Source organism: Magnolia sinica, chromosome 4 (genome assembly GCF_029962835.1).
Source record: "Magnolia sinica isolate HGM2019 chromosome 4, MsV1, whole genome shotgun sequence".
NCBI classification, from domain to species: domain Eukaryota; kingdom Viridiplantae; phylum Streptophyta; class Magnoliopsida; order Magnoliales; family Magnoliaceae; genus Magnolia; species Magnolia sinica.
Genome location: NC_080576.1, coordinates 63,666,949 through 63,686,899, shown reverse-complemented (window position 1 = coordinate 63,686,899; position 19,951 = coordinate 63,666,949). Strand labels below are relative to the sequence as shown.

At 41.3% G+C, this 19,951-nt stretch overlaps 1 protein-coding gene across 6 annotated transcripts in view; it reads right to left on the bottom strand.

Annotated features, from left to right (window-relative positions):
* LOC131243171 (uncharacterized) overlaps nt 1-13,318 on the bottom strand; it is a 47,502-nt gene extending 34,184 nt beyond the window's left edge. For 2 of the 6 annotated variants that reach the window (XR_009169921.1, XR_009169923.1), the window contains exons 1-4: nt 12,956-13,318; nt 12,734-12,851; nt 7,642-7,747; nt 6,028-6,204 (exon numbers count right to left, since the gene is read on the bottom strand). Coding sequence is in view for 3 of the 6 variants with exons in the window: in XM_058242315.1 (XP_058098298.1) it covers nt 8,601-12,827 (4,227 nt within the window). In the remaining 3 variants the exon portion in view is untranslated. Of the gene's footprint in view, nt 1-6,027; nt 6,205-7,641; nt 7,748-8,181; nt 12,852-12,955 lie in introns of those variants that run through there. The other 4 variants (XR_009169922.1, XM_058242315.1, XM_058242316.1 and 1 more) reach the window with 4 other exon arrangements.
* Between the last annotated feature and the right edge of the window lie 6,633 nt (nt 13,319-19,951).

Here is a 19,951-nt window from a genome sequence, read left to right as displayed (position 1 = left end):
AAATGAATGTTCCACAATCTTATTGGGGTGATGCATTCTTACTGCATGTCATTTAATAAACAGGATGCTTTTGTCAATTTTAGGTAGTAAAACAACGTTCTCATTACTATTTCTTGATCGACCAGCTTTTTATGTTCCCCCCAAAGTATTTGGCTGTACTTGTTTGGTCCATCTGCCTAAGTATGGTCAAGATAAACTTACCTCTTGTTCTGCGCAATGCATATTTTTAGGACATTCTCGTTTTAAAAAAGATTGTCGGTGTTATTGTCCTTCTCTTAAAAAGCACTTTGTGTCAGCAGATGTTACCTTCTTTAAAGATGTCCCATTATATGGTCAAACTGGACTTGTTGCAGAAGTGGTGCCTGTGGAGGTTCCCTTAACCAATGTTTTCCCACCAGATTCTGATATCGAGGAACCACCATCCTAGAAGGATCTCACAAAGACATTATAGAAAGAGAGAGAGAGAGAGAGAGAGAGAGAGAGAGAGAGGACCAAGTATAACAGAATATTCCCTCTCAATCGAAACCATCAGCTTCTGCACCTAATGAGATTCCCCCTATTTCTAAGTCTACAGAGAATGGCTCCCCATTGCAATTCATAAAGGTAAACATTCGTGAGCCTCTCATTCAATCTCCAATTTTGTTACTTTTAACCACTTGTCCACAAAGTATCAGAAGTTTGTTCTTACCTTGTCTGTTGTCTCTATTCCAAAGGCCATTCAGGATGCACTGTTGGATTAAAATTGGAAAAGAGCTATGGATGAGGAGATAATTGCAATGTATTCCAATAATACATTGGTACTAACTGATTTGTCATCAGGTGTGAGACACTAGTTAAGTGTAGGTGGGTGATGCAGGACAATTAACCACTTGCTCTAAAAGCTCGAACTATTAGAGCACAACGAATCAATCCATTTATATCATAGCCCAAGCCCCACATCTCATGGGTTAGGACCTCGGCTGAACCCCCCTCATGGGCCCCAAATCACATGGGTATCGCCTCACACAGGTCGCCCACCCCGAGTGTGTCCTCAGATCCCACAAGCTACCCCACTCGAGCCCGATGTGAAAATGCCCCTACATTAATCACCCCCAGTGAGGAGTCTCAAACACGAGACCTCCCGCTTTGATACCAATTTGATGCAGGACAATTAACCACTTGCTCTAAAATATCGAATTGTTAGAGCATGGCAAATCAATCCCTCTATCTCATAGCCCAGGCCATACATCTCATAGGTTAGGACATCGACCGAACCCCCCTCGTGGGCCCCAAATCACATGGGTACCACCTCACACAAGCCACCAGCCTTACACGGGCCACCCACCCCGAGTATGTCCCCACATCCCACAAGCTAACCCACTTGAGCCCGGTGTGAAAATGCCCCTGCATTAGTGGGTTTGTATGGTAAAATTTCTTCCTAACGGATCAATTAATCGTTATAAAGCCAGGTCAGTTGCCAAGGAATATACTCAAGCTAATGGAGTAAATTATCTAGATACATTTTCTTTGATGCCCAAGCTCAATTCAGTTCAAGTTGTTACATTTGTTGTTGCAAATCATGATTGGGCCCTCTTTCAACTAGATGTTAAAAATGCATTTCTGCATGGAGAATTGCATGAAGAAGTTTAAATGGAGCAACCTCCTAGGTATGTTGCTCAAAGGAGACGTTTAAAGTGTGCAAGATAAAGAACTCTATATATGGATTAAAGTAGGCATGGCCTGTTTTAAGAAGTTCAGTGGTGTGGTGGTAATAAAGAACTCTATATATGGATTAAAGTAGGCATGGCCTGTTTTAAGAAGTTCAGTGGTGTGATGGTATTGTATGATGTCTAATGTGTGCAAATTAAAGAAATCTATATATGGATTGAAGCTGTGACGCGAACATCAGTGGTACACCATTTAGAGTGTACCATAGGAGGAGGCGTCGCTGACAAAGTACCAGAGTGGAGGAGTTGACGTGGATGGACATTGGGTCCATCGAACCCATTTTCTGAGGCACTATAAGTGCAGGAGCGGCATGACCGCACCCTGACTATAGATCCATGGGTCGGATTTCACACCCTACTACACGGGTGTTTTAATTTTAGAAGTTTTTGTTTTTTTCCTTATTTCAATGGCTTTATTGCACTTTCTTTACTTTTCATCTTTTTTTGTTATTTTTCTTAGTTTCAGGGGCTTTAGTGCACTTTACTTTTTCCATAGCTTATATATACGTTGTAAGAAACTCTATTTTCATTATTGAATAAATAGAAATTCGTCTCTTTTCTTCCTTTTTATTCAAGAGATTAGGGTTTCAGGATTGGCTCTTGGGTGCTGAGGATTCCACCCCGATTTCAAGTTTCCTTTTTTCTAGATCTTCAAGGTGTAAGAAAAGGTACGAATCATCCTCCTCCTTTTCTTTTGACAACAAAAGGACCTATACTTTCTTCATCTCAAACCCTTCATTCTTCACCCCCTTCGTTCCTCTGGATATCCCCTTTCTAGTTTAAACGGAAAAGAGGGATGGTTAGTGAGTAGAATCAGATCCAAACTTAACTGCGGACTGACTTATGCTAGATCTGAGATATTCTCATATCCCTAGGTCCTCCCTTTTTACTGTTTACGCGATTTTATGCTAAGGGGCATGATCCTGACAGAATGACATCATTTTTGTTTTGAAGTTTACCTGATCCCTTTGACTGGAAAGGGTTAGTTATTTGGTGTATTTATTTGAATATTCTTTAACCTGATTATATATGCATATAGGATTAGGTCATCACATGTCCCTGCATCAAGCTGTCACCGAGAGCCTGGTTTGATAAGTTCAGTGGTGTGGCGGTATCATATTAGCTGAAGAGAAGTATAGTAGATCACTCAGTATTCTCAAAGCATACAACACCTGGCTATATTATCCTTGTTGCTCAAGTGGATGATATTATAATGACAGGTGATGACTTGGAAGGTATTGAGAAGTTGAAGTTTATCTTCAATCTCAGTTTCAAATCAAAGATCTTGGTATTCTTCGATATCTTGCATAGGTCTCATGGCCATCTCCAGATAATCGGTTATTCCGATGCAAATTATGCAAGGTCGTGATATGACAGGCAGTCAACTACAGGTTATTGTACCTTCCTTGGATGAAACATGGTTACTTGGAAAAGTAAGAAGTAGAATGCGGTTGCCAGGTCAAGTGTTAAGGCAAAAAATATAGATCAATGGCCCACACCACTTGTGAGCTTATTTGGCTTAAATCCCCCTTGAAGAATTGCGATTTGTTGTCCAAGGTCCAATGCCTCTGCATTGTGAAAATCAAGCTACCATCCACATTGCCAACAATCCAATGTTCCATGAGAGAACGAAGCATATAGAGGTCGATTCTCACCGCATTCAAGACAAGATCTCTCAAAAGGAAATTGACGCTCTGTATATTTCCTCCCATGATTAGGTTGCAAATCTATTCACCAAGGCTCTTGAGAAGTCTCAATTATTAAAGTTTGTATCCAAGCTAGACACGTATGATATCTATGCTCTAGCTTGAGGGGGAGTGTTAAAAGTATTGTGGGTTCACACGTTTTTGGTCTAGGGGCCCCTTTGGGCTTTGGTTTGTTGATTGGGTTTAGTGTAGGCCTGAGTTTGGACCCATATGAATGTGTTTTACTTAGTACTTAAGAAAAGAGTGCGATTTTGTAATTTTAGTTGTAATGACTCCATCCCTAATAAAATAAGATGGGATAAACATGAGGAGGCTAGCATATGAGCAGTCATTCCTCTGTTCTTTTCTTCACCTTTTCTTCTATTTTCTCATCTTTCTTCTTTTCTTCTCTCTAGTTTCTGTTAAAATCATTCTTCTTTAACTATTCCACATAATTGATGTTTTGAGTTAAGAGTATTTCAGTTGTACTTAAGAAAAGAGCGCGATTTTGTAATTTTAGTTGTAATGACTCCATCCCTAATAAAATAAGATGGGATAAACATGAGGAGGCTAGCATATGAGCAGTCATTCCTCTGTTCTTTTCTTCACCTTTTCTTCTATTTTTCTCATCTTTCTTCTTTTCTTCTCTCTAGTTTCTGTTAAAATCATTCTTCTTTAGCTATTCCACATAATTGATGTATTGAGTTAAGAGTATTTCATCCTTGAAAAAAAAAGTTGCAGATTTGTACTCTTTGGTTGTTTTTTAAAATCCTATATAGGAGAATTATTTATCATCAATTTTGAGTAGGAAAAGGTCATTTTATGTGGACCATGGGTGGTAATGGACCTGACTAGGGCCACATCTCAGTTAGCTCTAGCTTGGCCGTAGTCCCCTAAGCCTTGCCCCGAGCCCGACCCTGGTCCTAATTAGCTAAAAAGGCTTTGGCCCTAGCCCGAAAGGATCAGGCTAACCATAAAAGATTAATAGGGGCAAAAATAAAACTAATCCACTCATCACATGGGCGTGCATTGATTCAGACCATTGAGTGTTTATTGATTTCAACCATATAGCTTGCATAATTAGTGGAGCACCTGATCTTCACACCATGTGATTTTCATGTTGACCCACATTTTGCACAACTACGATGTTCTACACAAGATAGGCACAAACTACTTTAGGGAAAATATTTTGGGCTGGGCATGGGACTGACTTGGCTGGGGCATGGATTTCAATCCTAGGCTCGACCCCGAGGCAAGTTTAGGCACCCAGGCCCTCACCTTATAGGCCCGGGCTTCCCAGCCCTACCCCCATATGGAACCAATGGAATCTACAGTTTTTGTATTAAATAGAGATTTGTGTTATAAATAAAAAAATTAAAAATTAAAAATTAAAAAAATTTTAAACAAAAATTTAAAAAAAAAAAAAAAAACTATTAATTTATAGCCACACTAATGAACTAGATACATAAAATGATGACTAAATGAAAATTTTTTAAGTGACACCACCAGGGATTGAACCCCAATCACTCACACAAACTACACTGTCTCCACCAGCTCATCTAACAACTATGAATGAAGTTTATTTTATTGGTCAAAAAAATGAATTAAGATTATTAAAGCTTTTCCTGAAGCGTGTGCTTCTTCTATCCTCCTTAGCATATGTTGCCCCACATTTAGATCTCTTTCTTCTAGTTCTAGTTGAATAAAGTTTGTTTTGATTTATATCCAGTCTATTATCTTATTTCATGTAGCAGTGGTGAAGAAATTGAGCTTTAGCCCTATGCATCACAAACCCTGTATAATTGACATACTAATGTCATCCCTAGGCAATACATAGAAATATAGGTATGTAACTTGGACAACAACACATATCAAATGTGCGTGTCAGACGAGATCACATGGTTTCCACCATAGGGACTGTGGAAAAATTGGAGATGCTAACACATCCACACAGTTAAATGATGATGGTTTAACATACTATTATATGGATATCAGTTATTACACATCTTAGGAGTGAACCGGTTCAAGTTGAAGGCTCTAAAACTAAAAGGGCAAGGGAAGGCCCAAAAAACATGGGTGAGGCAATAAGAAAAGATTTGATGACCTATAGTTTCACTAAGGATATGGTCCATGATAGAGTGGAATGGCAAAAAGGATGTGTAGCTGACCCCAATTACTTGGGATAAGGTTGACATGATGATTATGACGATCATCATCATCATTCATAAAAGCACGTATAACTAAAATACATCAAGACTGTATAAATAGTATATAAAATGCATAAATATAAGAAGAAAAAAAAAAAAAAACCAAGGCTTTTAGCTGCTAATTATGTTGTTGTTTGTTTGAGAGTGTCAAACAAAGCAAAAGCAACTTTTGTAACCAATGCTCGAGAAGAAAGCAGGTATACTTCATCAGGAAGGGTGCTTCCAAAATATGGCATTTACACTTAAGATCAAAGTCTCAAATAAGTTTATGTTGGTAATATATCAAAGATCAGATATGTTCGTATTAGACCATTTAAAATTGTCTGTTTAACATGCTTCTCATCAACAACAGTGTTTCACAAACTGTGACAGTGTGACCATATTCACATGTGCATAAATTGAAGCTCAAGGGTGTACAGCATAATGCACTAAAGAACATATGATGTCTCTTCCCTTGCAAAAATTTACCCCACAGACCTTTTACTAAGGTATCTCTTCTGCTACAAACTTGTGCTCCTGCTCCTGCATCTTAGGCTTTTATACTTGCAAACATTTTGAAAAAGAGGATTCCCTACTCTAGCACCTAAATCCACTCCCGCTTCACTCCTGATTGTTCAATTACGGATATGAGTTGAATAATCTTAGTTGCTCCATTGCCTACCAAGAACTGATGAACGAAGAATAAAAGTATGCATCAACGAATTTTCAATCACTAATGAACGTGCATCGATTCCACAAACAGGAGCTGGCAGAGGATTCCAACCAAGAGCAAGATAACATTTAATTCACTTGATGTATGAAAAATATAAACATCTAAAGAGCTTGAAGTTGAAAACCTGAAAGAGCTAAGAATCCAAGACATGGTATCTAGCTTAGCACATCCATTGTTACGAAAGAACATCAAAATCCTTGAACTAATTATGAAGGGTATCCATCACCCAGTCCTTTGTATCGGAAACTTATTTCCCTTTGTATTTTTCTTTTCTTTTTTTCCTTTTTTCCTTTTCTTTTTTTTTTTTTTTTTTTTTTTTTTTTTTTAATCAAGAACCTTTTCCCTTTTGCTTGGAGCTTTTGCTTTTGATAGAACTAGGGGGGATGGCACGCCACATGGGAAACACGCATTGAGGGAAGAAAAGAGAGAGAGAGACAGATCAGGAAGGAAAGTGTGAGGGCAGTATGCGGAGGAGGCTGCCTGGGTGTGGACTACGCCCAGAGAAAGGCAAAGTAGAGTGGGTAAAACCAAAGCTCCATGTAGCCCGCCTTAATTTCTCTGTGAAATCTGTTCCACCCATTAGAGTTGGATGAGATCATGTTAGAGCATGATCCTAAAAATCAGGGAGATCCAAAACTCATAGCGAGCACAACACAAGAAACAGTAGATATGGGGATGCCTACCATTGAAACCTTCTTGGAATCCACCAAACTGTTGGATCAGCTTCTTCTTTTTTTTCAATCCATCCTGTTTGGAATGACTTTATCGATAGGATAAAAACATCACGGTGGTCCCCAGGATGGTTTGAATGGTGGACATCCCAATCCCAACTGTTTCCTGTTTAGTGGCCCACTTGAGACTCCAATCTACCTCTTTTGGGGGCTATGGTACTACAGTGACCGGCGCAATAGATGGACAGAGTGGATGTCACACAATCATCACAGTGGGCCCACAGAATCTATTGTTGCACGGGCTCCTATAGGTGTGGCCTATACACGGAGGGGAGATGAGGGAGTGGGCTAATCACATGAAAGAAATCGAAGGATAAAAATGCACTCCACTGAAGGGTTAGAGAAATCCCATTTTCCTTTTAAAATCAGAAGTTTACACCCCTCATGACTAACTGCGAGGGTTAAATTGGCCAAATGCTCTTTGTGGTATATTAAATAGAGATTATTGTTGTCTATCCAAAAAAAAGCTGTGACAAAAGGCATCCAAAAAGACAACATTCTATATGAGGTTTATCAAGCAAAACATCCACTGAATGAAAAGAAAAGATAAAATCAGAACACAAGTTGACAAAGAAACACACAGGTAAGATACGAAATTACCTAATTATGGGGTTGAACCATGAATGTTCTTCATTAAGGATACGAAAATGCAAGTCGACATTATAATATGCCGCGAAGGGTCATTCATGTGATGATTAACTTCCTTCTTCATAAAACATGCAAAATATTGAAAACGAAATAAATTTAGCAAGGGTAAATTGAAGAAAGAAATGCTAAGAGTAAAGTTAGCAACATGCCTCTGAGTGATCACAAGGTGATTAGCCTAGTTATCTTCTTCAGATGCCTAACATGATTTTTTTTCGATTTTTTTCTTCTCTTTTTGAGAATTGGATAGATTGTAAGCAAAAGAACTGCAGAAAGATCAAATCAAGCCATTGAAGTGCTAACACAGTCAGAAACATCTTTGAGCTCCAAGATCCAAACAAACAAGTAGTAAACAAAACATTTGCAACTCACAAAATGTCAAATAATTGAGGTTATTATTGCATCAAGACACAAGATGTCTTTCGCATTAGCAAATAAATATAAAAACAATCCACAACCACCGAACAAAAAATCCACATTTGTCCTGTCACCAAGTTGTTGAACATTAGCCATGTGTGAAATAGAAATAAATGAAAAGGTAAAGTTAATTAATAGTTGTAACAAGAAAAAAAAAAAAAAAGCATATGCATCAACTGATTACTATCCTCAGAAATCGGGATAGCAAACCCGAGACAACAATGAACTTGAGCTAAGCATCCTGCTCTTTAGTTGAGCTGGTTAGTGCACAGCACTGCACACCCCCTACCGGAGGGGAGACCCGGGCTTGAGACATTCAGACATACTGGTTTCAGTCTGCCTAAACCAACTACCAAAAAAATGAGAAAGCTTAAAAGATATATGATATTAAAGGATACCTTGACCAATCCCAAAACAAAACAAAAACAAAAAACAAAAAACAAAAAAAAAAAAAGTGGGGGCGGGGGGGGGGGGGGACATGATGGGATGGGCCCCTGTCATGTATCATCCATTCTCCGCATTGAACTTTGAGCTATCACACCCAACTGGCCTTTCCCTGCTGACTGCTCATCATCAAAATCTTCATTTCTGAAACTTTCCTGACCCAGCATTTTGTTCTCTCGCATGGGATTCAAATCAAGGACCTCCCAACCCATGGGATGACCCTGACCAATTCTGCTTTGTGCCGAATCAATGAATGGCCCAATGTTGTCCACCATATTTGCCTTCAAATCACGATCTGCAAGTTCTTTCTTCCCCTCTGCATACATGGATGATGATTCAATATTTAAATCAGATCTAAAGTCATATCCAATGGCTGGACCACCTGCAACTTGATCTCCAGTCCCTTGACAGCCCACATCATTTATGGTTCCTAAGTCAGAGCTTCCTGCAGTGCCTTTCCTAGGCCTTTTCCATTTCTTTGTAGATGAGGTTCCATCATCTTCAAAATCTTCTTCTTCTCTATCTCGGTGCAAATAAACCCACAACTTTCTGTCGCCATCAAACTGTACACAAGGATCACGTTCATAATGCAAACGGTCAAGAGCCCCACTGACTACCTGGTTAATTTGAGCATCAGATACATCTTCCACAATATACTGGGAGTCTCTTATCAGGGTGCAGACATCTGCTCTGGTGCCAATACTTCCAGGCAACCTGGCTGCTGCATCCCTTACAAGACAGAGGATTGTAACATGCGGTGGTCGATCAGGCTTAAGCATAAAATGTTCTCGAGCTTTGGCACTACATCTTCTCAATGGAGCAACTATAGATTTTCTACCATCAGCAGCAGTATAAGAAAAGGCCCTGTCAGGAATTGAATATCTTAGAACTTCTTCACGGCGAAAATACGCCCTCATTTCATCAGAACTCGGGCTGATAGTGTTGAGACTCTTCTGAGCTCTTAGATCCTTAAATCTTTCCTTCTCGTCCACATTGGGCAACATTGGGGGCGGTGCTGGAAGGCTTCCTATTTGCTGAAGGGTCTCTTGACCACTTTTTAGCCAATTAGCAAACGCATCAACCAATTTCACAAGCATCTTGTGAGGAACACCCCAAGCATCAGAAGATGTTTCCTCTTCAACCATGTCACGATCCAATGAACTAGAAGAAACTGGACCAATCCAGGACCAACTTTTAGTAGACTTTTCATAGCATACAAGCGCCTTCCAAGCCTTTGCTCCTAAAGGTGCTGTTTTAGACAAAAATATCTTTAGAACTCCTCTGACCAAATCCTGAAGGGGTTCCTGTGTTTCGAGAATGCAAGGATCTCCCGGGTTCGATCTCACACGATTGACAATTTCTTGAACAGTAAGAGAAGGCAAATTCTTTTGTCCTGTGTATTCTGGATAATTAACATCCAAATTCTCATTAGAAGGGAACTCCCCACCTTTGCTCTTCTCGAAATCCCTGTTTACCTCAGTGGTATCATCTGCATTCGAAGTTATCATTGCCCTTCGAACAGCTGAAAGAAGATGTACGATTGAGAATGAAAATCCAGTGTGAACAGATGGTGTTATCAAAGTAAAGGGCTTCTTTGGCAGCTTTGTTTCTGGCTCTCTGTCCGCCATTGCCCTTTCTGAAATAATCGAATTAGAAGTTACCACTGTCAAAGATCTGCTTTCAGCATCCAATTTCTTTTTGCTCTGTTTCTTCATGAAATTGGGGTCACCAATGGGCTGCTGTGAAACAGGCTGTGGATAACTGGACTTATCTGGCCCATCTAAATGCATAAAATCAACCTTCCCCTTCTGCTTCCGTGTTATTGAGTTGCATCCTAATAACGGCATGCTTGACTTTTCATGAGCATCAGCCTCAGCTAGATAAGCTTTGGTTTTTTTACCTTTCTTCCCTGATTTATGAGTCCGTGCCTGTTCATTAACATTTGGCATCACATGCAAATCATCCTCCTCCAGAACTCCACGGGTGTACTTGTCCATGTAATCTGAAAGACGCATAGAATAGTCCAGGTCATCCTTCCCTTTCCGCCTTTTCTCTGCAGAATGGACCTTCACAAATGGTACATTTGACCTTCTACCATGATCATCATGCATTTGGCCATTCTGCACTGACTTATTAATTCGTTTTCGATCATCTACTAACTTAGAGGAAGTGGTGAATTTTTTTCCCTCCAGATGTACATTAGAATAGTGAGACTGGTAACTGAGCTCAGTTAACTTACCGCTCCGTGTTCCTTTTAAAGGAAACCGCTCGTCAAGATTACCCACTTCTTCGGAAGAGCGTGTGACCCCATCAAAAAGTTGGTCATAATTTTTTTTATCACTCCTCATTAGTTTATTCAGCAGTTCAGGATCATCAGCTGATTTGACATAGGCAGATCGACCACCCTCAAAGGTGCCACTTGGATAGCTAGTAGGATTGAGATCTTCATCTTCATCAACCTCTTTGGATGAATCTGACTCTGTTTCTTCAATTCGGGAGAACATGCCAATGCCTTTACAGTCTTCCTCATCCATTCCTCCATTTTGCGCGGATATTCTTCTATTGGTCTCATGTAATGCTTTGATCCTATGATGATGATCAGCCTGGCGTGAAATAGTTCCATAAGATCGGACCGCATTTTTCTCACCAGTTTGGAACTCCCCTCCAGTCTTCTGTTTCTTGCTTCTAGAATTCGACTCATCGAATCTAACGGGATGATCCATGGAGAAGTCATCTTGATGTGCTTGTCTGTTCCGAAATGGTTGACTTCCAGCTAACCAGTCAGCTTGAGTTTCTTCCACAAACACCTGCCGATCCCTACCTTTTGCAGGATCCATCCCATCATCAACCAAGGACCTCCCAGGTTTCTCAGGATGCTTGGCCCTTTTCCCAGCATCACGGGAAGAATAATCATGAGATCTCTTGCAAATCGGTTTACCTATCAATATTTCAACGTCGACCACCTGTTTGACATTCCTGTTTCTACCATAACGATGCAAATTCTCTTTTTTTACCGGTAAAGGCAACCCAATGTAACATTCACTGTCTTCTTGTCCCAGTCCAATGCAAGCATCTGTGTCATATTTCTTCAAAAAGGCATCTTTCTTTCCCTGCATTAGTGATCTAACCTTATCCACTGTACTGCACTTACTGCCTCGTGCCAGATTCCTATTTTTCTGCGAATCAATTTCATAAGCATATTCTCTGTCATCAACATCAGCTGTCATCTGATTCCAGGCCCGGTGAGCAGATCCTGAATCATACCCAAAAGCTTGAGGGTTTAATGGTGAAGCAGACGGCCTGTATTTCATCATCCCCAAGCCATGATTAGCAGAAGAAGGAAGGAGACCCGCCAGATGACCCTTCTTTGTAGAAGCCTCTGGCGTGGTGATCTTCAAAATCCCCTTCAGGTTCTGTTTCCCATTTGTGGTAGGCGCCAAAGTCATAACCATTTCTTGAGACAACACATCCAATGACGGTCTTACGGTATATGAAGCACGGTTACTCAGATTTGTGCCTTTAGCCAGAAACCGCTTGTCATATTCCTCCCTCAATGATGACTCCGACTCAGATCCCAACCCATCATCATTTCCATGCATCGAAACCCTACAGTGGCTTCTCGCTATATCCAGAATATGGAGCCTCTCCTCAATCCCGCAACCTGCACACTTCGCCCAAGCATCCCTTATGTGGACGAGAGTACGCACCATAGAGTTGTGATACTTGCGTAAGAGGTGGTAGTGATTGCGCTTCTCGAAGAAATTCAAACCCTGTCGATAGAGAGCGACTCTCGGTTCACAGAGGCCTCCCTTGAGACGATTGAAGAGGTCAGCAATGGGGTTCCCAAAGTGGAAGTTATGGCCTGCGAAGAGCTCTTTCAAGGTGTGCATGAATGTCTCTTGGTCCATGTCTGGGAGGTACTCTGCCAAGCTAAAACGCTCGTCCTCACTGAGGCAATTATTCCAGGTGTCCAGAGAAAGTACGCCACTCAAATCTGGAAGGTCATAGAGCTCGAAAGGAACTGAACAGTTCCAGTTTCCTATCAGACAAAATTCAGCCCCAATATCACCCAATTCCGACAAATCAAAGTCGTCCGAACCCGCCCCAGAGTCCGCATCATCATCATCAACAACATGAAAACCATCATCATCAGAAATTGAAACGGAACTTGGAGTTTGAACCTCACTGTCATCATCACTTGAAAGAGTGTCTCCACTCGCAGAAGAAATATCGCCGTCTGATCTAGAATCCTTCGAGTTTTCGTTCTTTACGATCGCCATCAAACTACTGGATCATCAATCTTTCTACAAGTTAAAGAGGGATGAGAAGAAATCTCACAAACATGCTTGTGCAAAACCTTCTAAAAATTTTAGATTCCAAGAAAAATCAAAAGGTATGAAGAACGCACCTTATATGGACAGAAAAAGAAAAAAGAAAATCTGTATGAGCCCGCGGAAGGAGGAGTGAAAACCCTAACCCACCAGCCCCATAAATAACAGGAGAAGCGAGATGACAGTGCTGACGTGGACGAATCTGGAATGTCCAATGGGGAGGATCCTGCGGTACTGAGAGGAGGGGGTAGCGAGAAGATACCAAGACGCAGAGGTCGCAAATTTTTTTTTTTTAGCCGATGACGAGAGCGTTGTAGGCGAGAAGTTTCGTCTCGTGCATCTCACCGGCCGTTAGGAAACTTCTGGCCGTACGATCCGACGGACACGGACAAGCTATCGATCCACGCGAGCTTCCGAGACACGAAAGCGGACGGAAACGGATTGGCCTACTCCCCTGCCAGTGCTCTGCTAGCCCCGCCATGATGCGTGTGTTTCATCCATTTTTACGTATTATTTCAGGTCTTTACACCAAAAATGATAGGTATATAAATCTCACATGGACCACTCCACAGAAAACCACAGTGATTGGATATCCATCATTAAAATCCTCCTAAGGCCAACTGTACTGTTTATTTGACATTCAATCTGTTGATTAGGTCATACAGGCCCAGATGAAAGGGAAAAAGTAAAGATCGGCTTGATCCAAAACTTTTATAGCCCTCAAAAGGTTTTTAATAATCAATGCTCATTCAACATTGTTTCATATAATGTGGTCCACTTAAGATTGAGATATATCTAATTTTTGGTTTTATAACATAAAATGATCTGAAAAAATAAATGGACGACATGGATGAAACACTTACATCATGCTGAGTCTCATAGGGCACCGACCACCAGCCATTGGCTGGTAGCAGCGGAAGTAGCCCATCCGTTTCCAAAGCGGACTGCATCCAAGCACGGCTACGTGGGGCCACAGTGATGTATGGCTTTTATCCACGCCGTCCATCCATTTTTCCATATCATTTTAAGGGTACAGGCCCAAAACTTAGTCAGCTCCCAGGCTCAAGTGGACCACATAGTGGGGATTAAACATCTGCCTATAGGACCATGTGACATCATGAACAGGTTGGTGTTAGGGGGCTCACTCGTGGGCTAGTTGTGGGTGGGTGCACCATACTTGTTTCTGTTTTCTGTTTGTAATTTAAAATTTAAATTCAAATTCAACTTAGTCTCAAATAGGATAAAAACGATGGAACCAGCGATGGTCTATGGAACCAGCGATGAAAGCAAGCCTGGTGGTTTCTTACCAAAAGGTGGCAGTGGGAGAATTGCCAGAGGATTTCTTAAAAAACTATGATTTGAACTGTGTTTGACACTTTAAATAATTATAATGTACTTGAGTTATTATATCGATAGCATAATAAATGACTGATTTTGTAATTTAAATATAATAAAAAAATTATTAAAGAGAGAGAGAGAGAGAGAGAGAGAGAGAGAGAGAGATAAACTATCTTAACCTTTTCTTTAAATAGGAAAAGGTTTAGGGTAAAATGCAATATTAAATGATGAAAACTATCGTATCCCTTATATATTCAACTAGCCGTATTTTAAATTATTCAAGTTATAGAATATAATTCGGGACCGTCTTTATTGTAGAATCAAAAAGGTGATCAGACACATCTGCTCTTATAGTGGTTAGATGGACCATTGGACATGCACAGTTCATTATTAGCTTTTGTAAAGGTAGCATATAATGTAGACCACTTGTCATGCCCTAAACTCGAGAATTAGGCTTACAAAATTTTCAACCACCGAATTCAATACCGACAGTCTCTGTAGTACCCCATTCTCCGCTCTCATCTCTCATATTTCAAGTTCTGATTCTGGGATCCTATAAGGGGGATTTTCAAGATAATTTTTTTTTTTATAAAGGATCATAACCACAATTGTACCCAAGTCACAAAACAACATCATCACCACATATCCACTAATATAATCTTTAAGTACAGAGCTAGAAAAAAAATACAATATATAACCAAGAACTCAAAAGAACAGGTTCATGCTCCGAGCTCAATACTGCTGATACGCACTAACATCACTTGCAACGTAAATAAACGCATAAGCCTCCTACGAATCTCAGTAGGGTGCGTGTGTGTGCATAATACATATAACAATAATACAGATATCAGAGTATACGGAAAATGATGGAGGGCTAAGTTGCTAACTTCATGAATGTTATTAGTCATACCAAGGCTATGTAATGCAAGGCCTACGTGGTTGAATATCATATGCTAGAGATGCAACGCAAATATGTCAATCCTCAACTCAATCCACATATCAAAACAGTTCTTCACTGGAAACATTATCGGAGTTTAGTACACTCCAACACTGGCTAACACCCATTATGCACATGATCAAGTAAGTAGAAAAGACGTAAGTACTTATACTTAAAGCACATCTTAGTTTGTCAAATTTAGTAGTTCGGTTACGATCGCAAGCTCGACTGAAGACAAGCTATCAACTCGATCAAGCATTTTGATGGAAGGCTCAACATCTCAAAGTAAGAGCCTTCATGATTCGAAGTTCAGAACAATTCGTAATGGTCAACCTACAGAGGGTATGAACCTAGTTAAATCATAGGTTAGGTGTATTTCACTCATGCATATTTTAAATCACATTTTATATTACATACACTCTAGTTAGGCCAGCCTAATGTCTGGTTCGGTCAGCATAACTACTTGGACCAATCATGCAAAATTTGAACAAAATTCAAATCTCATAAGATCTTCTTTTTTTTTCTTTTTGCGGTAGGTTTGACCAGCCCAAGGTAGGGTTCGGCTAGCCCAAGGTGGTTCAGTCAAGTTTCCAGCAATGGAACGATTTCGAAATCCAGACCGGTTAGGCCAGCCGAACTTAAGCTTAGGCCAGCCAAACCTAGGCTTAGACCAACCGAAGTTTTAAAAGCTTTTATCCCGCGATTTCTAGATTCTGATTGGAACATAATCTTTGAAGTTTGGCCAGCCGAACTGAATCTTGGGCCAGCCGAACTACACATATCCTTGGCTATATATAAAGGTTTTTTCTTACATTCTAAATCACGAAAATTCATATTCTTTTATTGTGTTGTAGAGAAAGATCCTTCAAGCCTCCTTAAGTTATTTGTGTTGTAATTCATATTTTATTATTATCTTATTTTATTCTCCTTTTCAAAGTTAGATTAAATTGTTTTAATAAAAGTAATCCATACTCTACTTTAAGAAGAAGGAGAATTGAATCTGCAGTAATACGGTTTCATTCATTTCATTGAAAATCTATTAGATCCCTTTACATCTTTTTGGGTTGAACTCATACATCAGCTTCATCAATCACCCAAGAAAAATATCGCTACACTCAAGCTGCAGCTACAACCTCGACTCGCCAAATCGAAGATAAGTACTGTTTGTTTTAATTACTTCAGTTTGGGCTTTTCTGAGATAGCCCAGAAATCTCAGTGGGTTTGTTTGTAGTGACCCCGTAAAATCACGAAGTGGGTTTGATTGTGATAGCCCATGAAAATCGCAATAATTGTATAAGGTTGTTAAGGTGACCTTAGAAAACCTTGAAATAGTAAAAGTCAAAATTGCGAGGGTAGTAATTTTAGGAGTGAAGTAGGTTACATTGAGGCACCAAACCACTATAATTCTTTTGTGCATTGTGGTGATTGGATTTTATCACTTGTGTTATTGTGTTTTTTTTTATTTTTTGCAATTAGTTTGATATTTTGATTTTAAAGACGTCATGACATAAGGTTGTCTTACCTAAATCTTTTAGGTGTAAGGTTGTCCTACGAACTATTTGATATCAAGAATTCAATACTTTGCAAAATTGTATTACATTAATTTATTATTCCGCATTATATCGAAATATTTGACATTGTCCTATTCACCCCCTTCTAGGACTTCTATAGCTCATTTTTTCAAAAGACCTCACTATCTACATCGTCAATGGTATGCCAATGCCCACCCGACTCATTGATAGTGGACCCATTTTACGAGCTAGTCAGATTCAACCTATATAAGACCCATAACCCAGCCTATACTATTTCGTAGGCTTCTGCGGTCCTCCCGGTGGAATTTCGGTGACCAGCGATGCGTAAACAGTAATTGCATGCAATCCTGAGTTGTATCCCATATTCTAGAGTCGGCTCGACCCAAAACTTGTACCCCAGCCACCGCGCCGTCGCCGTCGTTCCAACGCCGCGACTCGCGCACCGATCTGATACCCAGGCCAGGAGATGTGGGCCCGCGTTCATCTCAAAAAAAAACACTGCGGGTTGCTAATCCCAAGAGAATCCCATCAATCATATCAATCAAGTATACATCACTCCCATCACTCACACCTATCCCCAAGTACAACTACCCATCCCCAAAAGTCAACTCTCCCCATCACCCATCACTCACCATACCTCTCTCCCATCACTTCTCTCTCATCACCTCTCTCTCTCTCATTCTCTCTCTCACTCATTCTCAAGCAACCCACGTCCAAGCAAGCTCCATGAGAGAGCTTTATGTGGCCCATTTCCTATCTCTCATCCCTACCCTCCAAAACCAATCTCGACCGTTGAATCTCATTCATTAGAGTTCTAGAATGCGTTGATGGAAGGAGAAGTCCATGATCAAAGGTGGGTGTTTCTTTGGCCTAGATTTCATTTTTTTTATGATGGGCCAAGTGGGGCCTACCGATTGATGGTATGGATCCCACTTTGGACCCTAGGTGTCGCCGATGGCCTATCATGATCCTCATGATCATTCCATGATGGGGTCATTTTCCATGTACCTAATCATGATGTTTATTTTCTTTGTATGAATATGGTCATCTAGCCTTACATTTTGGTGGAGAAAGGATCTCCACTGTTGATTTTGATTGGTGGGCCCACATGTAATGGGACCCACTTGATGTATGTTATAAATCATGGAAGGGAGGGCCCATAGTACCGGGGTCCCTCCATCACTCGCCTCCCTTTCTCTCTCTCTTTTTCCCTTGTTGATGGCCTCATGATGTATGTAACTTATCTATGTCGTCCACCTTCGTGGAACCCACTTGATGGACGTGTTGGATCTACACCGTCCGGGCTATGTGGGCCCTACCTAATGGTGATGGGAAAACACAAATAGTAGATTGATCCAATCAGGCGGGCCACGTCCATGTGAGACCCACCGTGATGTGTGTCATCCACACTGTCCACACAGCAAGACGGTGGGACCCACCAGCCGTGGGCCCCACACGCGGGACCCACCTTAAATACATATATCCACACCATCCGTCCAGCGCCCAAGGACGCTGGACGTGGCTAACGTTGAAGTGTGAACTGACAGTGGGGTGTAGCTAACAGTGTAGTGTGAACTGACGGTGGAGTGTACTAACCAGCTCATTAAAGAATTAATATTATATTAATATATATACTATATAGTAAATGGTGGTGGGCCCTACGTGGGACCCACCTGCCCTGCTTGAAGCAGCAGTTATATGGCTGCTCTATTGGCGTCAGCAGGTCCGTGGGACCCCATCCACTTCGTCCATCCATTTGGATGGGCCACACTATATTACATGTGTTGCATCCACCGTCCTTGGACGGCGTGTGGGGCTACACCCTGAGGTATGCATCTGTCCAGGCCGTCCAGGGCCTGGACGTTGTTAATATTGATATAATATTATATATATATATATTATATTTATATATAGATGAATGATGTGGTGGGCCCTATGTGGGACCCATCTATGCTATGACAGCAACAACAGTTGCATCATACGCAGCTGCCTAGCTGTTGTGCTGACGACGGCAAGTTCTGAAGGTCCCACTTGTTTCATCCACGCCGTCTATCTATGGGACCCACCATGATGCATGTGTTGTATCCAAACCGTCCAACCATTTGAGATATCATTTTATGACATAAGTAAACGAATGAGTCAGATCTAAAGTTCAAGTGGGCCCCACCATTGAAATAGTGGGCAGTGACATCCACCATTCAAACTTCTAAGGGCCACAACAGTTTCTAATTAAGCTGATATTTTGTCTTCACTTCAACTATCACTATGTTCACTTACGAATAGGTTGGATCTTAAATACATCACGGCGGGCCACACCATAATGAGTCCAACCATTGATCAGGTGGGCCACACTGCAAAGACCAGTGGGGATTGAATGCTCACCATTAAACCCCTTTGGGTTATAGAAGTTTTGGACCAAGATGATATTTGTCTTCCTCTTTATCCAAGTCTTTGTGACCTTGTGAACAGATTGGATGGAAAATAAACGTTATAGTGGGGTCCACCTTGATGTATGTGCTGTACATCCATATTGTTCATCTGGTGGGCCCATTTGGGAGGTGCAGGCCCACCTGCTGGTTATGCAGGGCCCACCTGCTGTGTGGCTCAGCATGATGTATGTGAGGCCTAGATGGAGAGGCCCATTGTGATGTATTTGAAGCCCACGGGATAGGGCCTGTTATGATGGAATTGTGGCCCAGATGGAGAGGCCCATCGTGTTGTATATTGGGCCCATGAGTGAGGCCCAATGTGATGTATATACAAGGCCCATATGATGGGGCCCACCTGCTTGAATCTGAGGTCCATGGGCAAGGCCCATTGTGATGTATTCGTGGCCTATGGGCAAGGCCCATTTGAGATGTATTAGGCCCATTAGTGCGGCCCATTGATGTAGTCCAATTCATGTATATGAGGCCCATTGGCGCGCCCCTTGGACGCGGTCCACTTGAAGTATATGAGGCCCACTGGTGTAGCCCATGTGATATGGTCGACTTGATATATATGAGGCCCATTGGTGCGGCCCGTGGATGCGATCCACTTGATGTATTTGATGGCCCATGGGTTGAGGCCCAATGTGATGGATATAAGGACCACGAGTGAGGCCCAATGAGACGTATGTGGGGCCTTTGTATGGGGCCGAATGTGATGTATTCGAGGCCCATGGGCGAGGCCCAATGTGATGTATTTGAGGCCCGTGGGCAAGGCCCAATGTGATGTATTCAAGGCCCGTGGGCGAGGCCCAATGTGATGTATTCGATGCCCGTGGG